General features: G+C 56.3%; 1 protein-coding gene across 21 annotated transcripts in view; it reads right to left on the reverse strand.

Annotated features, from left to right (window-relative positions):
* Positions 1–12: 12 nt before the first annotated feature.
* The window catches only part of ZMYND8 (zinc finger MYND-type containing 8), a 105,638-nt gene continuing 88,299 nt past the window's right edge, over positions 13–17,351 (reverse strand). For 15 of the 21 annotated variants that reach the window (XM_079127924.1, XM_079127925.1, XM_079127921.1 and 12 more), the window contains 7 exons: positions 15,554–15,634; positions 13,529–13,607; positions 10,561–10,800; positions 8,999–9,159; positions 7,955–8,021; positions 3,035–3,115; positions 13–1,425 (listed from right to left, as the gene is read on the reverse strand). In XM_079127924.1, coding sequence (XP_078984050.1) covers positions 1,292–1,425; positions 3,035–3,115; positions 7,955–8,021; positions 8,999–9,159; positions 10,561–10,800; positions 13,529–13,607; positions 15,554–15,634 — 843 coding nt within the window. In that variant the 3' untranslated portion in view covers positions 13–1,291. The remainder of the gene's footprint in view (positions 1,426–3,034; positions 3,116–7,954; positions 8,022–8,998; positions 9,160–10,560; positions 10,801–13,528; positions 13,608–15,553; positions 15,635–17,351) is intronic. The other 6 variants (XM_079127914.1, XM_079127909.1, XM_079127913.1 and 3 more) reach the window with 3 other exon arrangements.

Genomic DNA, 17,351 nt, shown 5'->3' on the forward strand with positions numbered 1-17,351 from the left:
AATACTTCCATATGCTAAAAGCAATTATGCTTCACAAATAAGGCCAGCTAGGCTATTTTTTTTTTTTTTTTTGACAACTGCAATTCACAAGTGTTCTTTCCTGTTTTCTTCTAGTATCTCTTCTTATTTCTTCTCTAATATGGGTAACTAGCTGGAAACTGTACAGTTTGCATCCTCTTATCAACAATGAAGAGAAAGTAAACGAGACTAAAATGTACAACAGCATGTTCTGGAATGATATCGTACAATTAATATTCTCATATACATACATCACCTTTTGCTTTGATCAATGCTTTTTGTTTTACACAACATACAAAATGGTACTACAGCTTACGTAGTGTAACAGACAGCATGACGGGTCTTGCTTTCTCTCATACCGCCACTGTTTCATGCTCACATAAAAACATAGAGCTCCATTATATAAATAATACATACATGCTTCATCGGGCTCACGGGTCCTCTGTGCGCCTCTCGCCTTTGAGTTCCTGCTTCTGGGAAGTACAGCATCTCTGACGTGTGTGTGTGGGGGGGGGGTAGTTTAAAGGAACCACAAAGCGAAGACAAGACTTCTCTCTGTCGCCGTTTCTGACCCTGGCACTTCTGCGTTCGTGGCTCGGTGAGGAGCTGGGCGGGGCTTGCTTGCCCCTGAGCATCTTCTGTAAACAAGGATGTTGTTTTTCCCTTTTAGGAGCCATCGCTGAAATCACACGAGGTAAACACACCCCTGCATGCGTCCCGGTCTGGAGAGCTCACGTCGGAACACAGTGCCGTAGTATCTGCTAGAGGCCGATGGCCTGGCACGCAGTGCCCATCCCGATCCCGACCAACGTGCTGTGGACAGACGCAGGACAACGGCTCGCTTTCCTGGGTGCCAAGGACGAGGACCTGTGCACGGCGATCCCCAGGCCCAGCCCCAGGACCGCGGTGTCCAGGGCGGCTGACCTTCCCGCCTCAACAGCCAAACATTCCTTTTGTTGTTGGGTGTTTTTTTTTTTTTTTTTTTAAACTTGTTTTTCTTTTTTTATAAGTTAAAGTCGATACAAATATAAAAAGGGAAGGTACTCTAGATTCAGTGACATCCACAACTGTACATTATCTACACCTAAACATCAGGCTCCTGTAGTCCAGCAGGGCCCGGGCCACCGGCTCGGGACGCCTGTAGTGTCGGCTGCCGGGCCAAGTCTGAGTGTTCGCCACGCGCGAGTCTGAAGGTGGCCGCGCTCCCGCCCGCCGCCTACGTTCCTGGTGTCCGAGTTGTCTCCCCGTGGGTGGCCTGGGTCACAGCTTGCCCCTAGTCCCAGAAGGCGTCGAGCCGAGACTCTTTCGGGACGAGGCTCTTGGTGCTGGCGCTGTGCTCGGGGCGGGCCGACCCTCGCTTCTCTTCGCTGCCGCTCCAGCAACTGGACTTACTGCTCCGGGGATGGTCTGGGGAGAAAGCCGACAGGTCAGCCCACGCACGCCCAGCGGCTCGCGCCGTCCTGCCACTGGATCTCCTAGCCGGACGCCACCTCCTCCCCACTCCATATGACGCAGACGGTTAAAAACTGCCACCGTCCAGCTCCCTAAATCTGTGGCTCTCTGGAATACAGAGGAAGAACAGTTAGGATCTCTCCCTGAGGGGTTTTAGGACTTAACACACTGGTTCCAAAATCAGTAGGGTGCGTGCTCAGAGAATAAAGATCAGTGGGAGAGGGGCTCGGCTGCCCAGGAAGGCATTTCTTGTGCCAGACCTGTACCCTCATCCCGCGAGGGCTGAATCATTAACTCCCAGGCACGTCTGTGTCAAGTGTGGCCTGAAACCTGGCATGCGGTGTGCTTACCCCACAGACGTCCCCTCATCAATCTAGAGATAACTTGAAAATAAGACCCAGAACCAAATTACCCATGCCCACCGAGGGGGAGGACCATAAACAATAAGGACCGTGGACCAGATGGCTAAGCCCATTTGGACACACAGACCCAAGGGCTCCCAGGAAGGACACACTTAGGATGCAGGAAACCAGGATGCAGAGCCAGAGCAAGACCTAGGATGGCTTCAAGGACACATATACATAGAACTAGGTGGGTAGCCGAGAGAGAAGTGAGTTGAAAGAAAAGTCCAACAAGGTGCCAGTGAAGGGCACTGGTCACGCAGCCCAGGTCCGCAGGCTCCAGGGACAGTGGCAAGCAGAGCCCAGCAGCCAGAGCCCACCGTGCTAAGATCCCACCGTACTTAGGTCACTTACCAAGTTCAGACAGATTTCTTTCTTTCTTTTTTTTTTTTTTTTTTTTTTTTTAAAGAATTCTTGAAGTGAGGTGATGACATTTGGGCTGGAAGAGGTCAAGGGTCAAGCTTAGACTAGGATTGGCTGAGGAAGGGACCTATCACCTAAGGTGGCTGCAATTCTTGCTGCCTACGAAAGGCACGTGTGGGTAAGTCGGCAGTTTCTGGAAGCCAGGGTGTACAGAAGGGTGGGCCCGCAGTCAGGCGCTCACCAGGAGAGCTAGTGAGTGACTGTACGCCGGCCAGAAGCGGGCAGTGCTATGGCGGGCGGAAAGGGGCTGGGGCGGAGCCTGAATCCTCCATGCCCCTGGGAAGCCTGCAGGGCCGGCTCTTCTGGAACCTTCCTGCGGGTAATGCTGCTGGTCATCACTACACATGGGAAAAATCCCACGATGCGGTGGTGAAACCACACCAGGCCCTTGCGGCTCCGGTGACAGCTGAGACCACTGGGGCACTGGAAGGCAGCGGAGCCGGGCGCAGCACGGCCACACAGCCTGGCGGAGGGATCTGAGGGCGCGGGTGGCCTCGTCCAGCCGGGCGGGGACAGCTGGTGTCAGTCCGCTCAGATGGAGGCGGACCCCTCCGAAGCCTAGCCCCACGCTGGCTCGGTCCTAAGGCAGCGGGCAGTGGCCACGAGAGGCGCAGCCAAGAAGGAAGCTGCAGAGCGCGGGGAGCCCCCACCGGACAGGACAGGAGAGGACAGGCCCACAGGGAGGGACAGACACACACAGGACGGGCTCCACCGGCGGCTGCTGAGCAGGGCATACTTACACTTCTGGGCGGGGTAGTTGGGGTGCGGCTGGTGGTCTGTGGTTGGGGCAGAGGCGGGCTGCTTGTCACACCTTTTGCTAACTGAAGAGACAGCAAGGCAGCCTCAGGGTCCGGCTCGGGCGCCGCCGGGCGCCTTGGCTCACAGCCCACGCTCCCCCCGGGGCACCCGGGACCCTCGGCTCTTTAGACCGTGTCAACCCGCCAGGACCGCCGCACACAGCAGGGCACCGCGGCTGCGGGAGGCGCACAGTAACCGAAAGCCACGCGGCACGTAAGGCCCGACCGCTTGCTCCGCCTGTCGCCTCACTGAGCAAGGAAGACACAGGCGCTGGACGCCAGCGGTGGGAGGCGGCGCCGGGACCATGGAGGCCGGAGGCGGCTCCTCCGGGCGCAGGGAGAGGGCAGAGCGCGCGGGGCAGAGCAGGCGCCGCCGGCGAACCCTCCCCGCAAAGCGAATCGGGCCCAGGAGCAGAAGAAAGGGGTCCCCAGAGCGTAACCGGTGGGGTCGGGGTTGGAACAAAACTGAAAGGAAGAAGGGGGAAGCCTGAGAATGGGACGTAACCACAGCCACCGCGGGACACGCAGACGGCGCTGGCACTTCGCCTCTGCAAACTCGGAGACCCACAAGAGGCGCCGTGACTGAGGTTACAGAGCGAGCTCCTGTCCCCGCAGGATATGATGGGGAGGAGGGGGAGGTCCGTGGACGGTGCCCCCAACTGACACAGCGCCCTCCTGGGGGTTAGGGCTGGGGGGCTGGTCCTGCAAGGTCACCCCAAAATAGTAGCCTAAGCCATACTGGAGGAGGCAAAGTCACCAGAGGGACGTCAGTGCTCAGCTTTTGTCTAAAAACAAAATCAAGAAACAGCTACAATGGCTACAATAGGCCATTACTGGCAAATAGAAGGTAAGGGTCAGAAACAGCAGTGGAGACTGGGCCTGGGCAAGCGACCCTCTTCTATTTTCTACTCTCCTCTCCCGACTAAAATCTGGGGGGGGGGGGGGGGGAGGCGGGCGCATAAAATCTTTCTTTTTTTTTTTTTTTTTTTTTTTTTTTTTTTTTTTTTAACCCCGCAGGGCAGGTTCTAGGGATTGAACCAGGGTGCTTTACCGCTGAGCTACATCCTCAGCCTTTTTATATTTTGAGACAGCTCACTAAGTTGCCGAGCTTGGCCTCGAACATGTGACCCTCCTGGCTTGTCCTCCCAAGTCACTGGGATTACAGGTGTGCCACGCCACCAGGCTGGGGTAAAATCTTAAAAGATGAGCAGGAGAGGCCGGTGCCCACATACCATGGGGGCTCACGCCCGACAGGCTCCTCATTTGCCATCCTGGCAGGGGCAGGGGCAGCTCCAACACCCCTGCCGTGGTCCACTGCTCCGCGCATCCCCACACACCGACTCCGGCTAGCCAGATGTGGGAGACAGGCTGAGATGAGTCTTTCTGCTCTGATATGACCCCTCAGCACATGTGGCCTTGGCAAGAAAGCAGGGAAGAGAAGACGGCACTCGGGTCTGCTGTCCCAGGAGGGTGCCCCGGCCCGGCCCACGGCCTGCTCCTCCTGCCTGCAGGCCCCACTGGCTCAAAGTGCTCCTGCCCTTCCATTTTGGCGATGAACCCTCTGGTTGGTGCTCCTGCTCTGCCGAAGTGCCTTTTTTGGTTTTATTTTGTTTTATTTTACTGGGGAGGGGGGTGTTTTGGTGGGGCTGGGGTGGAGGCCAGGGTCTAGTGCATGCTGGGCAAGTGCTCCACCCGAGCCAAACCGCAAGCCTGCTCCTGTGCCCGTGCCCAGCCTCTTCCCAGGCCCCGAAGTGGGACCAAGTTTCCATCTTCACAGAACACCTGGGGGGCGGCCCCTTCAGACATGGAAATCCTACGAGTCACACCGCGTTGGTTTCTTCTAAGACAAAGCCTCAAGACAACACGTAGATTTGGGGAGGGTACCTGGGATTGAACCCAGAGGCACCTGACCATGGAGCCACATCCCCAGCCCTATTTTGTATTTTATTTATATTAGAGGCAGGGTCTCATGGAATTGCTTGGTGCCTCGCTTTTGCTGAGGCTGGCTTTGAACTCGGATCCTCGTGCCTCAGCCTCCCGAGCCACTGGGATTACAGGTGTGCAGCACTGCAATTGGCAGCATTTAGATTTTAAAATGTCCTTGGCTTAGTAATGGCTCAGAGATGGATGATGACCACAGTCAGCATCAACACGAGGTAAGGTATCTGAACAAAAGCCAGGGGGACAAGTTTAGGAGTGTGAGAAGGGGAAATGGAGTCAGGGTAGAACAGCAGGAGAGATCGCTGGGCTGGGAAGCAGAGAGGCAGGTTTCCTAGTCAGAGGCCTTTTGGGGTTTGTTTGTTTTGTTTTCTTTTGGTTTTGGTACTGAGGATTGAACCCAGAGGCACCTTAGCACTGAGCCATACCCCAGCCCCTTTTTATGTTGAGACGGCTTCTCTAAGTTGCTTAGGGCCTTGCTAAGTTTTGAGGCTGGCCTTGAACTAGTGATCCTCCTGCCTCAGCCTCCCAAGCTGCTGGGATGACAGGTGTGCGCCACTGTACCCAGCATGGCTGCTGTTAAATAAACTAAAATAAAATATTGAACTCTATTCCTAGTCACAGCTTGAGGGTTCCACAGCCACATGTGGTTAGTGGCCACCTGTGTGCACAGTGCAGATATAAGAACGCGGCCCTCACTGTAGAACACCCCACTGGTGACGAAGGGGGTGGAGGAAGGAACCTGGAGAGAGACGAGCATATTTAAAGGCTCGGGAAGGAAGCGGCTGAGCAAGAGGAACCTGGCTGTGACAAAGGACAGGAAGGAAGAAGCGGGTCAGATGCAGCAAGGTCTGAGCGACTGGGAGGGAAAGGCAGAGTGTCCACCCCTCCTGCGCGGAGGGCAGCAGGCAGGACGAAGGGAGTCCGAAAGGGAGCAGGAAACAGGGACCTCGCCGCCGTGGAGGCGATGAAAGGGATTTGGGAAGAGGATCAGGCAGTGCGCATCTGCACTTTTGAGGTCGACAATCAAGATCTGAGGGAGTGATGGGACAAATCTGTGGTCTCGGGAGCTTCTCCAGCTGAGCCGAGGCTCGGGTGCAGGTGAGTAGTACAGTCAAGCTGCTGGGCTGAGAGACAGGAAGGCCTGGGTGGCCGGGCGCGTTAGCAAGGCTGCGGCTGGAGGGCTGGGCCCTGCGCACCAGGCCCACGCAGAGGAGGGAAGGAGAGAGGCTGGAGGAGCCGGACGCCAACACCAATGCCGCATCTGTGCCCTGACCTCCCGAGACCTGTGCCCTTACACGACCACTTCTGACCTCCAGCAACAGTGATTTTACCTGGGTCCCACGCATGAGTCTGGGGTCACGAGAGACCCACAGCTAAGTCCTGGCTTGGGCGTCTGGGTCGGCTTCCCTGCGCCTTGAAGGACATGTGGACTCTTTTCCCCCAGGTACTGGGGGAATGCGGCAGCGGGGTAAGCGCCTCCGGCCCCTCGGGAAGCACCAGTGAGCAACCGCTGCCCCCTCGGGGCTCCAGAAGGCGCTCTACCTGCCTGGCTCAGGCCCCGCCGCTGCTCTGCCCGCAGGCGCCCCCGGCCTTGCTTCCTCACTTGCTCAGATACCAGGGGCCGCAGGCCCAGCACCGCCCACACCTGCCTCTGCACTTCCAGATTCAGCGCCCCATCCCCTCGGTCCCTGTCATCTCACGCCGGCTTCCCTGCTACTGCGGCAGAGCAGAGTGACTGGACAGAGACCACAGAGCCTGCGGTGCTCCGTTTACTCTCTGGCCACCTACAAGAAAGATTGCCAGCCCTGTCCTCACACTCCTGACCACCACACTGTGCGCAGTCCTCCTTGTTCTGGTGCATTCCACATGCAGGACCTGGCGAGTCTTCCCCAGGGCCGCCTCCACCGAGCCGCGTGGCAGCGGTAACGCCTCCGAGAAGCTCTCCGGCTTGGACCCTCTCACACACCTCCAAGACTGACACACCCACACCCCTGCTCAGCTCCTGGGTTAAGCTCACTGTTCCCAAGTTCCATCAGAAAAGAAGCTTCCAACGTCGCGACTCTTCAAAATTCCCATAAGCAAAGCCAAGGTATGATGTTCTGGGGCTGCTGTGCTACTAGACCTCAAGTCTGCCGTGCCTCTGTTTAGAAACGATCTGGGATGCCGGTGGCATCTGGGGACCACAGGGGACATGTGAAGGGAGGTGCTTGATAGGCACTTCAATCAAATTCAGTGCCAAGTTAGCATCCTGCCACACCATCCAGCTCCCTGCCCTTCTAGGCCTTGCCCCCCAGGAAACCTTCCCACCTAACAAGACATCACGTCTTCCTCTAAGCGCTCCACGTACACAAGGGACATTAAACTTTTGGTTTTCAGTTAAAAAGAATCAGCAGGAAGAAAGGTTATAGGCCACCAAATTCAGCAAAATCATCCTCGATCCGCCTGCAATGACCAGCACGCGTTGCAGGAAAAGACCACCCGGGCTGGGAAAGAAGCAGGGCTCAAACCCAGAGAAGAGATCTGCACATCTCAGAAAAATCCCCCAACGGGCTGCCAGAGGAAAGGGCTGTCCGGAGAGATCGCCCGCCTCAACCCTATCTTCACCTCTCTGAGGCCCGAGGACCCTCGGGAACTGAGCTTTACTGGGCTTTGCCCACCCTGGCGTTTCCCAGGGCAGAACCCTGCGCCCAGACAGTGTTACGTGGGCCCCACAAACGAAACCAGGTGGATCCAGATGGGTGCGCAGAGCTGTCGGGGAACTGCCTTGCCCAGCCACACCCTCACCCCGCAAGCCCGCCCACCTGGCACCCCTAGATCAGCCTGAGAACCACTGCCACGAACCCTGGGTCTCCCTGGCAAAATGGCTCCCGAGCTGCCCGCGTGAGAGGGAAAGTGCCATTCGCCCACCAGGGGGCGACATACCCGAGCCTTGGCTGGAGCCTAAGAGAATGGAGGAGGGCGTCTCTCTGGAGCCAGAAAGGTCGAGGGTCTAGAAATACAAAGAAAGATGGACTCAGGGCACGAGGCCGGCGGAGCCCCCCAGGGAAACCCAGGGAGTCCTGGGAGTGCTCACCGCTCCCCCAGGGCACCTCGGTGCCCTCTACCTGGCACGGTCTGCGGGGCCAGGTCGGACAGGTGTGCCGACACCTTGTGCTGAGGCCCCCAGACTCATCGGCCGAACTCAGCACTGGGAAGGCCCCTCGCTTCCCGCTAGAGTCTGAGCTCAAGAACCTGCGGCTTCCTAAACTTGCCGCTGACCTGCCCAGCACCCTCACATATCTGCTGCACCACAGAAGGAAGCACATTCCTTTAAAAAGTCTATCGATTCACTTTCATTTCAAAGAAGCCTCTTATCAGGCAATACCATCAGTGAAACCGAGGTCTTTACTGATAATCTGATGATGCCGTTCTCTCCTAACATGCACCGCAGTCCGCAATGCTACGAACATAAAAGAGGAGCCGTGTGCCCCCCCACAGAGACCCCTGGCACACAATCGATGTCACATATTCAGCCTGGTGGGAGAGGAGCAGGTGTAACCTCCATGGTCCAAAATGGCAGCACCAGCCACGTGTGGCTACTTGCATCTAAATTAACTAAAACTGAATGTAAAGTCACAGTCGGCCCTCCTGCAGCACTCAATAGCTACCGGGGACGCGTGGCTACCCCACGGGAGGGAACACGCCCGTCACAGGGAGTTCTACTGGATGCACTGCTCTAAACTTTGAGGGTCCCCGGGAGCAGCTGCCAGGTCCCGCACACACCAAACCAGCCTCCGCGTTCCGACACATCCACTGGGCACCGGAGATCACTGGTGAGGACGAGCCCTTGGTGAGACCCTCGGCCCCTGTGGTCTGATTGTTCCAGACAAACCCCAGACAGCGTGGGACTTGGGGAGTGGAAAACACGGGGGTAAGGGTCCTTGACACAAAGGGTGGTGGCACTGGCCAAGACACGGGGGTCCTCACCGAGCCACCGTCCTTGCTCTTCTCAGCCGACGTCTCCTTCTCTTTGGAGGTGCTGGTCGTGTCCGAGGCAGCGGGCTGCGTGCTGGAGGAGCTTCCCTGGGAGGACTTATTCAGAGTTTCCGTGTTCACCTCGGTGTCCGCTTCCTGCTGAGGGGCGGTGGCTGGGGACAAAGCGGAGAGAGAAGCCATGGGAAGCCAGGCACGACGGTTGCAGGCCCCTCCGCACCCCATGGCATGAGTGGCTTGGCGCCAGTCCACACAGCCAGGCTCTATGAGGGGGGACGGCTGCAGCCAGACCCTACCCAGGGTCCGAGTGCAGACTCAGGGGGCAAGGTACCCAGAGGACTGTGTCCCGGGTCTGGAAGTCCAGATCCTGTGTGAAGGCGTCTTGACTTTTTAATACTTAGCAATTCGAGTTTTAAGTCATTCTGGAAAGGAAAGCTGTTCTGGGAGCAAATGACATCCATCCACAAGAGCCCCCTTAACTCCAAGGCTTGGTTCTATTGGAGCCCCGGACACCTGTGTTTGCCTGAGGCAGGTGGCAAGAAGCGTGGGAAACATGACGTCAGGCAGAGGCACGGAGCTTCTGGTGACAGTGGGGATATGGACGTTTGAGGGTGACTTATGAATGAGCCTTTGCCATGCCCACATGGGAAGCTGAAGTGACAGCAAAGGCCACATCACACACTCCAGGATGCAGGGAAGACACCGGTAGAACGCAACTCCACTGCAGCAGGAATTAAAGTCTCTGCAAGACATCTCCGTGGAAGGTGACAAAAAGTGGCATGTGGTCCGTGTTGGGGGCCTAGACCAGGAGTCAGCCAACTAGGGACCTGTTTTTATGAATAAAGTTTTATTGGCACACAGCCAGATTCTGGCTATAAAGCCCTTCACAGAGTCTGCCAGCCCTGGACTGTTTCTCAAATTTGAATCATCACACAACACCTCTGCAAATTTTGCCATGGACACACGACCTTGTGTTATGTATATAAAACTTGTGATAAATTCTTTTAAGGAGAGACAGCACTTAGGATGGAAGCCAGGATGCTCTACCCCCAAGCCACATCCCCAGTCCAAGACTTTTAATTCCAACCCCATAAAGCTAGAATCATTTGCCATAAACACTAAACGTAAAGATTAACTTTTGAAGTTTTATTGCTAAATCCCAACGAGGTAGTGTTCGCGGCTGTAGGCGCTAGGCCCGAATCCCGCTTGCTCCCTGGGAAGGGGAGATCGCGGGCACTGCTGCCGTGCCCACCACACCTCAGTTCCAAACTACACATCTGCCTCAGCCCAAGACTCCAGGTCATTCAGAGCTTGGATCTAGCACGGCCCAAAGAGCAGGTTCTCAACAACAGTACTGCTGACGGTTGGCCAGACCATTCTGTTTGGGGGGCCACCCTCCGCACAGCAGCATGTCGAGGTGCGTCCCTGGCCTAAGAGAAGATCCAAAGTCCCGCAAAGGAATCAGCCGTCCGCATCTGTGCGTAAGCCCACGCTCAGCTCGTGTGTCCCCAGGGCGCCGGGCCGGCCCGCCCCAGCCTTCCGGGCGAGCGCGCTACCTGACTGGGTGCAGGACTTCATGTGCTCGGGCCAGTGGGCCTGCTGGCAGGGGTAGTCGCAGTAGCTGGTGTTCCAGCAGCAGTAGAAGATGGCCTCCTTCTTACAGTTGGCGCACCACTGCTTCTTCTTGGTCTCGTCCACCGCCTGCTGCTTCTCCAACTCCAGCTGCTTCTTCACCTCAGCGATGAGCCGATCCCGCTCCTGCTCGAGGCTCTGTCGCATCTCAGCCATGGTCAGCTCTGGAGGAGGGAGGGGCGCGGGCTGCATCACCTGACCACAGCCCGGCACGCAGGGTCGCTGCACCCCGGACTCAGGCATGGGTAGACCCGACTCGGAAATGCCGCCAGCTGTGTGACTCTGGTCAACAACACAGCCTCTGAGCCCGGGTCGTCATCTGTAAACAGGGCATTGGCCATTCAGACCTGACAGGGCCACTCGTGACCGTGTTCGTGAGGGCTCCAGTATGGCGACGACAGGAAGCCCGTGGTGATCCTCAATCCCAAGCGACACCATGGACACGCCTCAAAGGAACCCTTCCGACAATCATTGGCATACGCTTTGTTTCCCTATCAGATACTCACAGCACCTACTATCTACACCTGGGGCTCTGAGCACTTTATTAACCCGTGACATCCTTCTCATAGTTGAGGGGTAAGGACTACCATTCCACCCCTTTCCCAGATGAGGAAACTGAGGTACACTACTGTCGGGAGTAGAGCTGGGCCCAGGACTCAGAAGTGCTTTCTTATGGGCGTGTCTTGTGGCCCTAGGTCAAAGGCATCACAGGGACTCTGTGGGTGATCACTATGCTAAGAGGACACTACCGGGTCACTCGGCCTAACCAGAGTGCTCTATTTTTACTTCAGGCAGTGAAGCCCATTTACTTCAGAAAATAAGTCCATTTGCAAATCATTCGCAAGTGGCCTAGAGAGAAATAAAAGAAAATAAATCGTTCTTCAGTTCCTTAAATACTCTTCCTGAAATTTAAAAAGATCAGTTCAAAAAATTAATCCTTTATAAGGACAAACACAGCCGGGAACCATGGTGCATGCCTGTCATCCCAGAGATTTGGGAGGCTGAGGCAGGAGGAGCCAAGTTTGAAGCCGGCCTCAAGAATTTAGCAAGGAAGGCCCTCAGCAATTGAGAAAGACCCTGTATCAAAAATAAAAAATAACAGTGGCGCATGCCTATCATCCTAGCCACTCAGGAGGCTGAGGCAGGAGGATCACGAGTTCAAAGCCAGTTTCAGCAAAGGCAAGGAGCTAAGCAACTTAGTGAGACCCTGTCTCTAAATAAAACACGAAGTAGGGCTGGGGATGTGGCTCAGTGGTTGAGTGTCCCTGAGTTCAATCCCTGGTACCAAAAAAAAAAAAATAAGGACTGGGCCGTGGCTCAGCGGAGAGGCCCAAGAGTTTAGTCTCCAAGACTCCCAGAAGAGAAGGGGCAAGGAAAACACCACCCCAAGGAGGGTCCGAGCCTCCCCGTCACTCCAGCCAACAGAGGGATTCGGGACAGAGAGAGAAATGCTGAGTCTTAAAGGAAACCCCACAAGCCTGGAAATGCAGAAGCCCAGGGGCAAACCTTCACCCTGCCCCAGTGAGAGGGAAATGCACACGCCCAGGGAAAACGGGGGAAATTGTGCAGTCCACCTGGGCCCGCCTCCAGGCTGCCCGGACCCCTCCCGTGAACACCGGACCCCAGCCCAAGTCAGGACCGCGCCGCGCTCTCCTGACGGTGTATCTGCCTTCCCAAATCCACCTGTCCCCGCCTTTGTCTTGCTCCCGCTGAAAGCCTTTTCCGCCCCGCAGGCCAAGAACCACGCGGGCCTGAGTGGGTGCCCTCTCCTCTGAGCCCCCAGACCCTCCTCAGAGCCACCTCCTCTCCTGCGACACGCCGTCAACTGGCTGCAGACCACAACAGGTTCTGGCCGTCATCTTTTCAATGAGCAGCCAGTGTTGAAACCTGGGCATCAGAGATACCCACCGGTGCCAGGAAACAGAGGGCACCAGCGCCCATGTGCGTCTGCATGGCAGCCGGCCAGGGGCGGACGCTCCCTCCAGGCGGGGCCCGGAGGCTGCTCTGCATGATGGACTTTAACACGACCCACAGGTGAGCCGAGGTGCTCGCGGCAGGTGCTACGGAGGCTCTGCAGCCTCTGCCTCCACCGTGCTGGGGAAGCTGGTCCTATCTGTACAGGAGGCCGGATCTGCCCACCTCGCCCAGGTCTCCCTCCCCGGGGGCGCGGGGCCAGGCCAAGCGGCTAAGCACCGCACTCCACGGTCAACAGAAAAGCCTTCACCTGAAATCTGGGACACGACAGAACCTTCCACAGAGGGTTTCTGTAGGAACTAAATCGGTAAGAAGAGTCCCACTGCTGTTGTGGGATCGCCGAAGCCAGAGCGAACGCTGCTCAACTCCCAGGAAAGCCACGTCCCGAGAAACCCGCCGGGACCCACGACTCCCCAGGAGGCACGCCGACCCACCGGCCAGCTCAGCAACCGCGCCACCTAGAGTTTGTCCACCCTCCAAACGGCACAGCTGTGACCCATTGCCAACCAGCATCAGGAGCCCAGGAAGAGACCCAAGCTCAAAATTCAGTTTCTAGGGCCGGGGCTGCAGCCCCGTGGTACAGCGCCTGCCCCTCTCGGGAGAGGCAGTGGGTTCGATTTTCAGCACCACAAAAAAAAAAAAAAAGATTGTATCCATCTTCAACTAAAAAAAATATTGAGAAAAAAAATTCAGTTTGTACTAAGCGCGCATCGATTTTGTAGCACGAGGCTGAAGAAGCTTAAGTTGACCATCCTAAGTCAGGGACCGCGGGCAGCAGCCCAGGAAAGCAGGATTCCCACCACGCCTGGCTTCAGGGCGCGTCCCCCGGGCTCCGTGCGCCCCCGAATCGCGCGTCCCACTAGCCCAGCTGGACTGTCCGGCCGGCCCGGCTTCAGAGGCGCGGTGCGCGGGCCTCACCCAGGTTGTGCTTCATCTCCGAGAGCTCCTGCTGGTGCAGCCACTGCAGCTTCTCGATCTCGATCCTCAGCCGGCGGATCTGCAACGACACGAGCAGGTGCTGACCCGCCCCGCGGCCGGTCAGGGGTTCCCAGCGGGGCCCAAAAGCCCGGCCCCCCAAGGGCCAGAAGGGTTACAGGTTCGTGTGGCTGACCAGGAACTCAGGCAGTCGGGCTGGGCGCGACCTTCCCGCGTGCCAGTCCAGAGACAGGGACACCACGGGAACCCAAACTCACGAGAAATGCTGGCTCAGAAAACCAGCGTGGGGACTGTCGCTCGTGGAAGGTTAGGACCAAGTTCTCATATAAACACGACACCCGGAGTTTGGATGGGCTAGTGCGTCAGCTTCGTGGCAGAGTGTGTGGTGAGGTCCCGGATTCCACCCAGCACCACTAAAAACAACCGCGGTTATTCTAGCTGGGCGTGGTGGCACGTGCCTGCCACCCCAAGGACCAGGAAGGCTGAGGCATGAGGATGGCAAGTCCAGGGCCCCCCGTTAACAACTGAGCGAGACCCTGTCTCAAAATAAAGAGGTAAAAAGGGCTGGGATGTAGCTCAGTGTCAGAGCGCCGCTGGGTTCCATCCCCAGTACCACCAAAAAAAACAAAGTTTGGGATGTTAGTCTAAGAAAATAGAATCAAAATAAATAAATAAAGGCAGCTGTGACTGATCACCTACTACAACATCCAGATGGACTCCATATCATTCACCTGAAATCCCGAAGCCCAACATCTCTGAACATGAAAGGGTCACCTTGGGGGAAGGATAGATTTGGAGCCACATTCCGAGAGAGGGAAAAATAAACATGGCCTGAATTGATCTGAGCGTTTTAATTACCGGGTGGCTCTCCACTGGGGCAGCTTGGTCACCCACGACGATGACAATGTCCAGTCACTGTGGGTCGTCACAATTGAACATTACTGACACCTAGTGGGTGGAGGCCGGGCCCTGACCAGCACAAACGTCAGGAGTGCCCAGGTTGAGAAGATCCAACCCACCCTCAGAGTGCGAACACTCTCGTTTCAATGCAAAAGTCTCTGTGCATTAAAAGCACTTTTTGAAAATAAGTTTAATCCCTCAAAAGGAATGCCAATTAGGTTTCATTTACTGTCATCAATTTATCCTTGTACCTCAGCATTCATTCCCATTATCACATATCTTTTTAAAAAGCTGTTATCAACACCTTTCCGTTTGCCTGGAGCACGCACTACTGAATATGTGCAGGTGCTTTATGTTTACCAAGGGAGTCTTCCCACGCACCATCCCCTGATCTCACTCGGAAGCCCCTCAAACCTCTCCACTCACATTGTTCTCCTAAAGAGACCACAAGGTTCTCTCCTGAAGATTTCCTCTGTCTGAGCAAAGCCAAGAACCCTGTCAGTGCCGGTGCCTGGGACTCCCTTCTGCAGTCTGACCTCCCATGACCTCAAGAAACCCTGCCACCTGCATTTCACCTGGTGACCCGCTAGCACCTGGCCCACACTGTTCCAGCCACACAGCCAGCAGCACTTTCTTCAGGTCAGTCAGCTGGAGAGGGGAGTCTGGGGAGGTCAACTGTGCTAGGAAGTCGCTTTCCCGGTTTAATGCTTTCCCCAGAAGTCTGAAGCTTCTCTGGCTGTCTCATAACTGCAGAGACTCCGGCATGCAAATTCTTAGATCCCTTCTACAGAAAAGTCCCAACTTATAGAAAGACTAAGGCGTCCAGCAAAAGGAACAGGGGTTTCCAGTTTCCCCCACGGACTAACTCCTGCTGGGTTGATTGGGCTCTTTGATTAGCAGTGAATTTACCACAGAAAGCCCGGCAAGTCTCAGCTGCGGGTTGTGCCACCAAGTGAAGCAGCAGCCACCTACTCCCACGGCCAGCAGGGAGAGCGTGGCGACTGGAGCCAGGGCCTGGAGGGGCCCAGGGCAGCCTATGACCCTGCGACCTTTACAGCAGCCTATGAAGGTGCGCAGCAAACAAGGAAATGGTGCCTCATCACCGACCTCAGCGATTGTGCTTCCGGTAGTGTTTTTGGAAAGATCGTTATATATCTCTGTCATCGTTCCTTTTATGGCGTCCATCATCTGGAAGATAAAAACAAACAGTCCAGGTCATCGCTCTGTGGCTTGTCCAGGGAACAGGAACCTAACATCCACGCGAAGAACGCAGCGGTCTTCAACCCCAAGTGACTGCGTCCCTCCCAAGACACTGGACCCTCTGTCATGTCGGCTAAGGAGGAGCGTAGGGTGGGGTGGAGGCCAGGAGGAAGCCACCAGCCCAGTGTCACTGAGAAACCCAGGCCTAGAACCAGGTGAGGACCACCCGCAGCCTGTCGCACACTGAGGACGCAGTGGACAACTCGAATGCTAGCCCTGTACCCCTAGGGTTGTGGCACAGTGGCAGCGTACACACTGAGCACGCACGAAGCCTGGGTTCACGCGCCAGCGCACACGCGCACCAACCACCGACGGAAGCAACCCGTTCCTCACGACTCATCAATTCCAGAACATTTTCATTACTCCCCGTTAGTCTGCACCCCTCCAATGTCCCCGTTTCGGCCCCACCACGTACCTCCCGGGTCTGACAACCCGGCCCTTTTCTGGTATTGAGGATTGATGCCAGTCAGGGGCACATTCCCTCTGAGCTCCCCTGAGTCCATTTTATTTTTCATACTGAGGCAGGGTCTCACTAAGTGGCCCCAGCTGGCCTCAAGTCTGACCACCTCCTGCCTCGGCCTCCACGATGCTGGGATGAGGGGCGTGCACAGCTGTCAATCTGTGCCTCGCTCTGCTCTCTGCTCAGGTCGCTGCCTATCATTTATACTCAGACAACACGCAGGCCCTGGGCCGGCTCCAAGGCTTACCCACCGGTGTCTCTCCTTCCTCTGCAGCCCACCACGTGGACGTGACTGTTTGCTACTTTAATGCCCTCAGAGGGCACTGCCTGGCTAGTTCATACCATCTTCTTTTTCTTTAACTAGTCCCTGAAGGCATCAGTTAGCCTGAAACCAGCCCAGCACAGGGTGGCAGCCACCCAGAGATTTGCCGACCAAACGTGTTTGTGGGAAGAATTTCTCTCCTCCCTCCCCTACCACAGGAGAGAGGCCTGGGTCTCGGGCCTGCTCAACCCCGGCCAGGTCTCTCCTGAAGCTCCAGCTCAGCGAGAAGGCAGGACAAAGGGACCCTTGCCCCGACGCCTCTGTCCCGCCACCACTTCTTACCCCTCTCCTTTCCCTAAGCTGCAGTTTCTGCCTGGAATAAAACAGGACGGCAGAGGCGCCCCCTGCAGGGTGTGCGCAAGGTCACATGAGGGAACCCAGCCAAGACTGGTGCAGGACCTGCCCTGGAGGTGTTCACAGGAAATTCCTGCTCCTGTCATGTTTTGCAGGGGGAAAAAAAAAATTGCGAGCAGGCAATTGCGTAACAGTTGCCAAGCCCCCAGAGAGGAACCCCACGGTCACCCCAGAGGGAGTCAGACGAATAAGATGTCTCTCGAGTCCCACCCCCGCCTGCTGCGGGGGCTTGGCCGGGGGCTGCCAGCGCTCGCACGCACTTCCTGCTGGACGTGGCCTCGCAGTGGGCCATTCTTCACGGGTCCCCCGGCTCTGCTGCCAGTCACGTCGCTATGACACATTGAACTAAACTGCTTTACGAGAGAACTGTAGACAGTGGGGGAAATTCAACACGCCACTCACACAACGCTCACATTCCATTTTAAAGATATCATGGATTTGTGGAGTGACTTTGACTCTGACTTCCAAATATAGCCAAGACCTCGAGATTAATAAAGAGGGCATTTCTG

The sequence above is a fragment of the Sciurus vulgaris genome, assembly GCF_902686455.1.
Source record: "Sciurus vulgaris genome assembly, chromosome: 2".
In the NCBI taxonomy this organism is placed as follows: domain Eukaryota; kingdom Metazoa; phylum Chordata; class Mammalia; order Rodentia; family Sciuridae; genus Sciurus; species Sciurus vulgaris.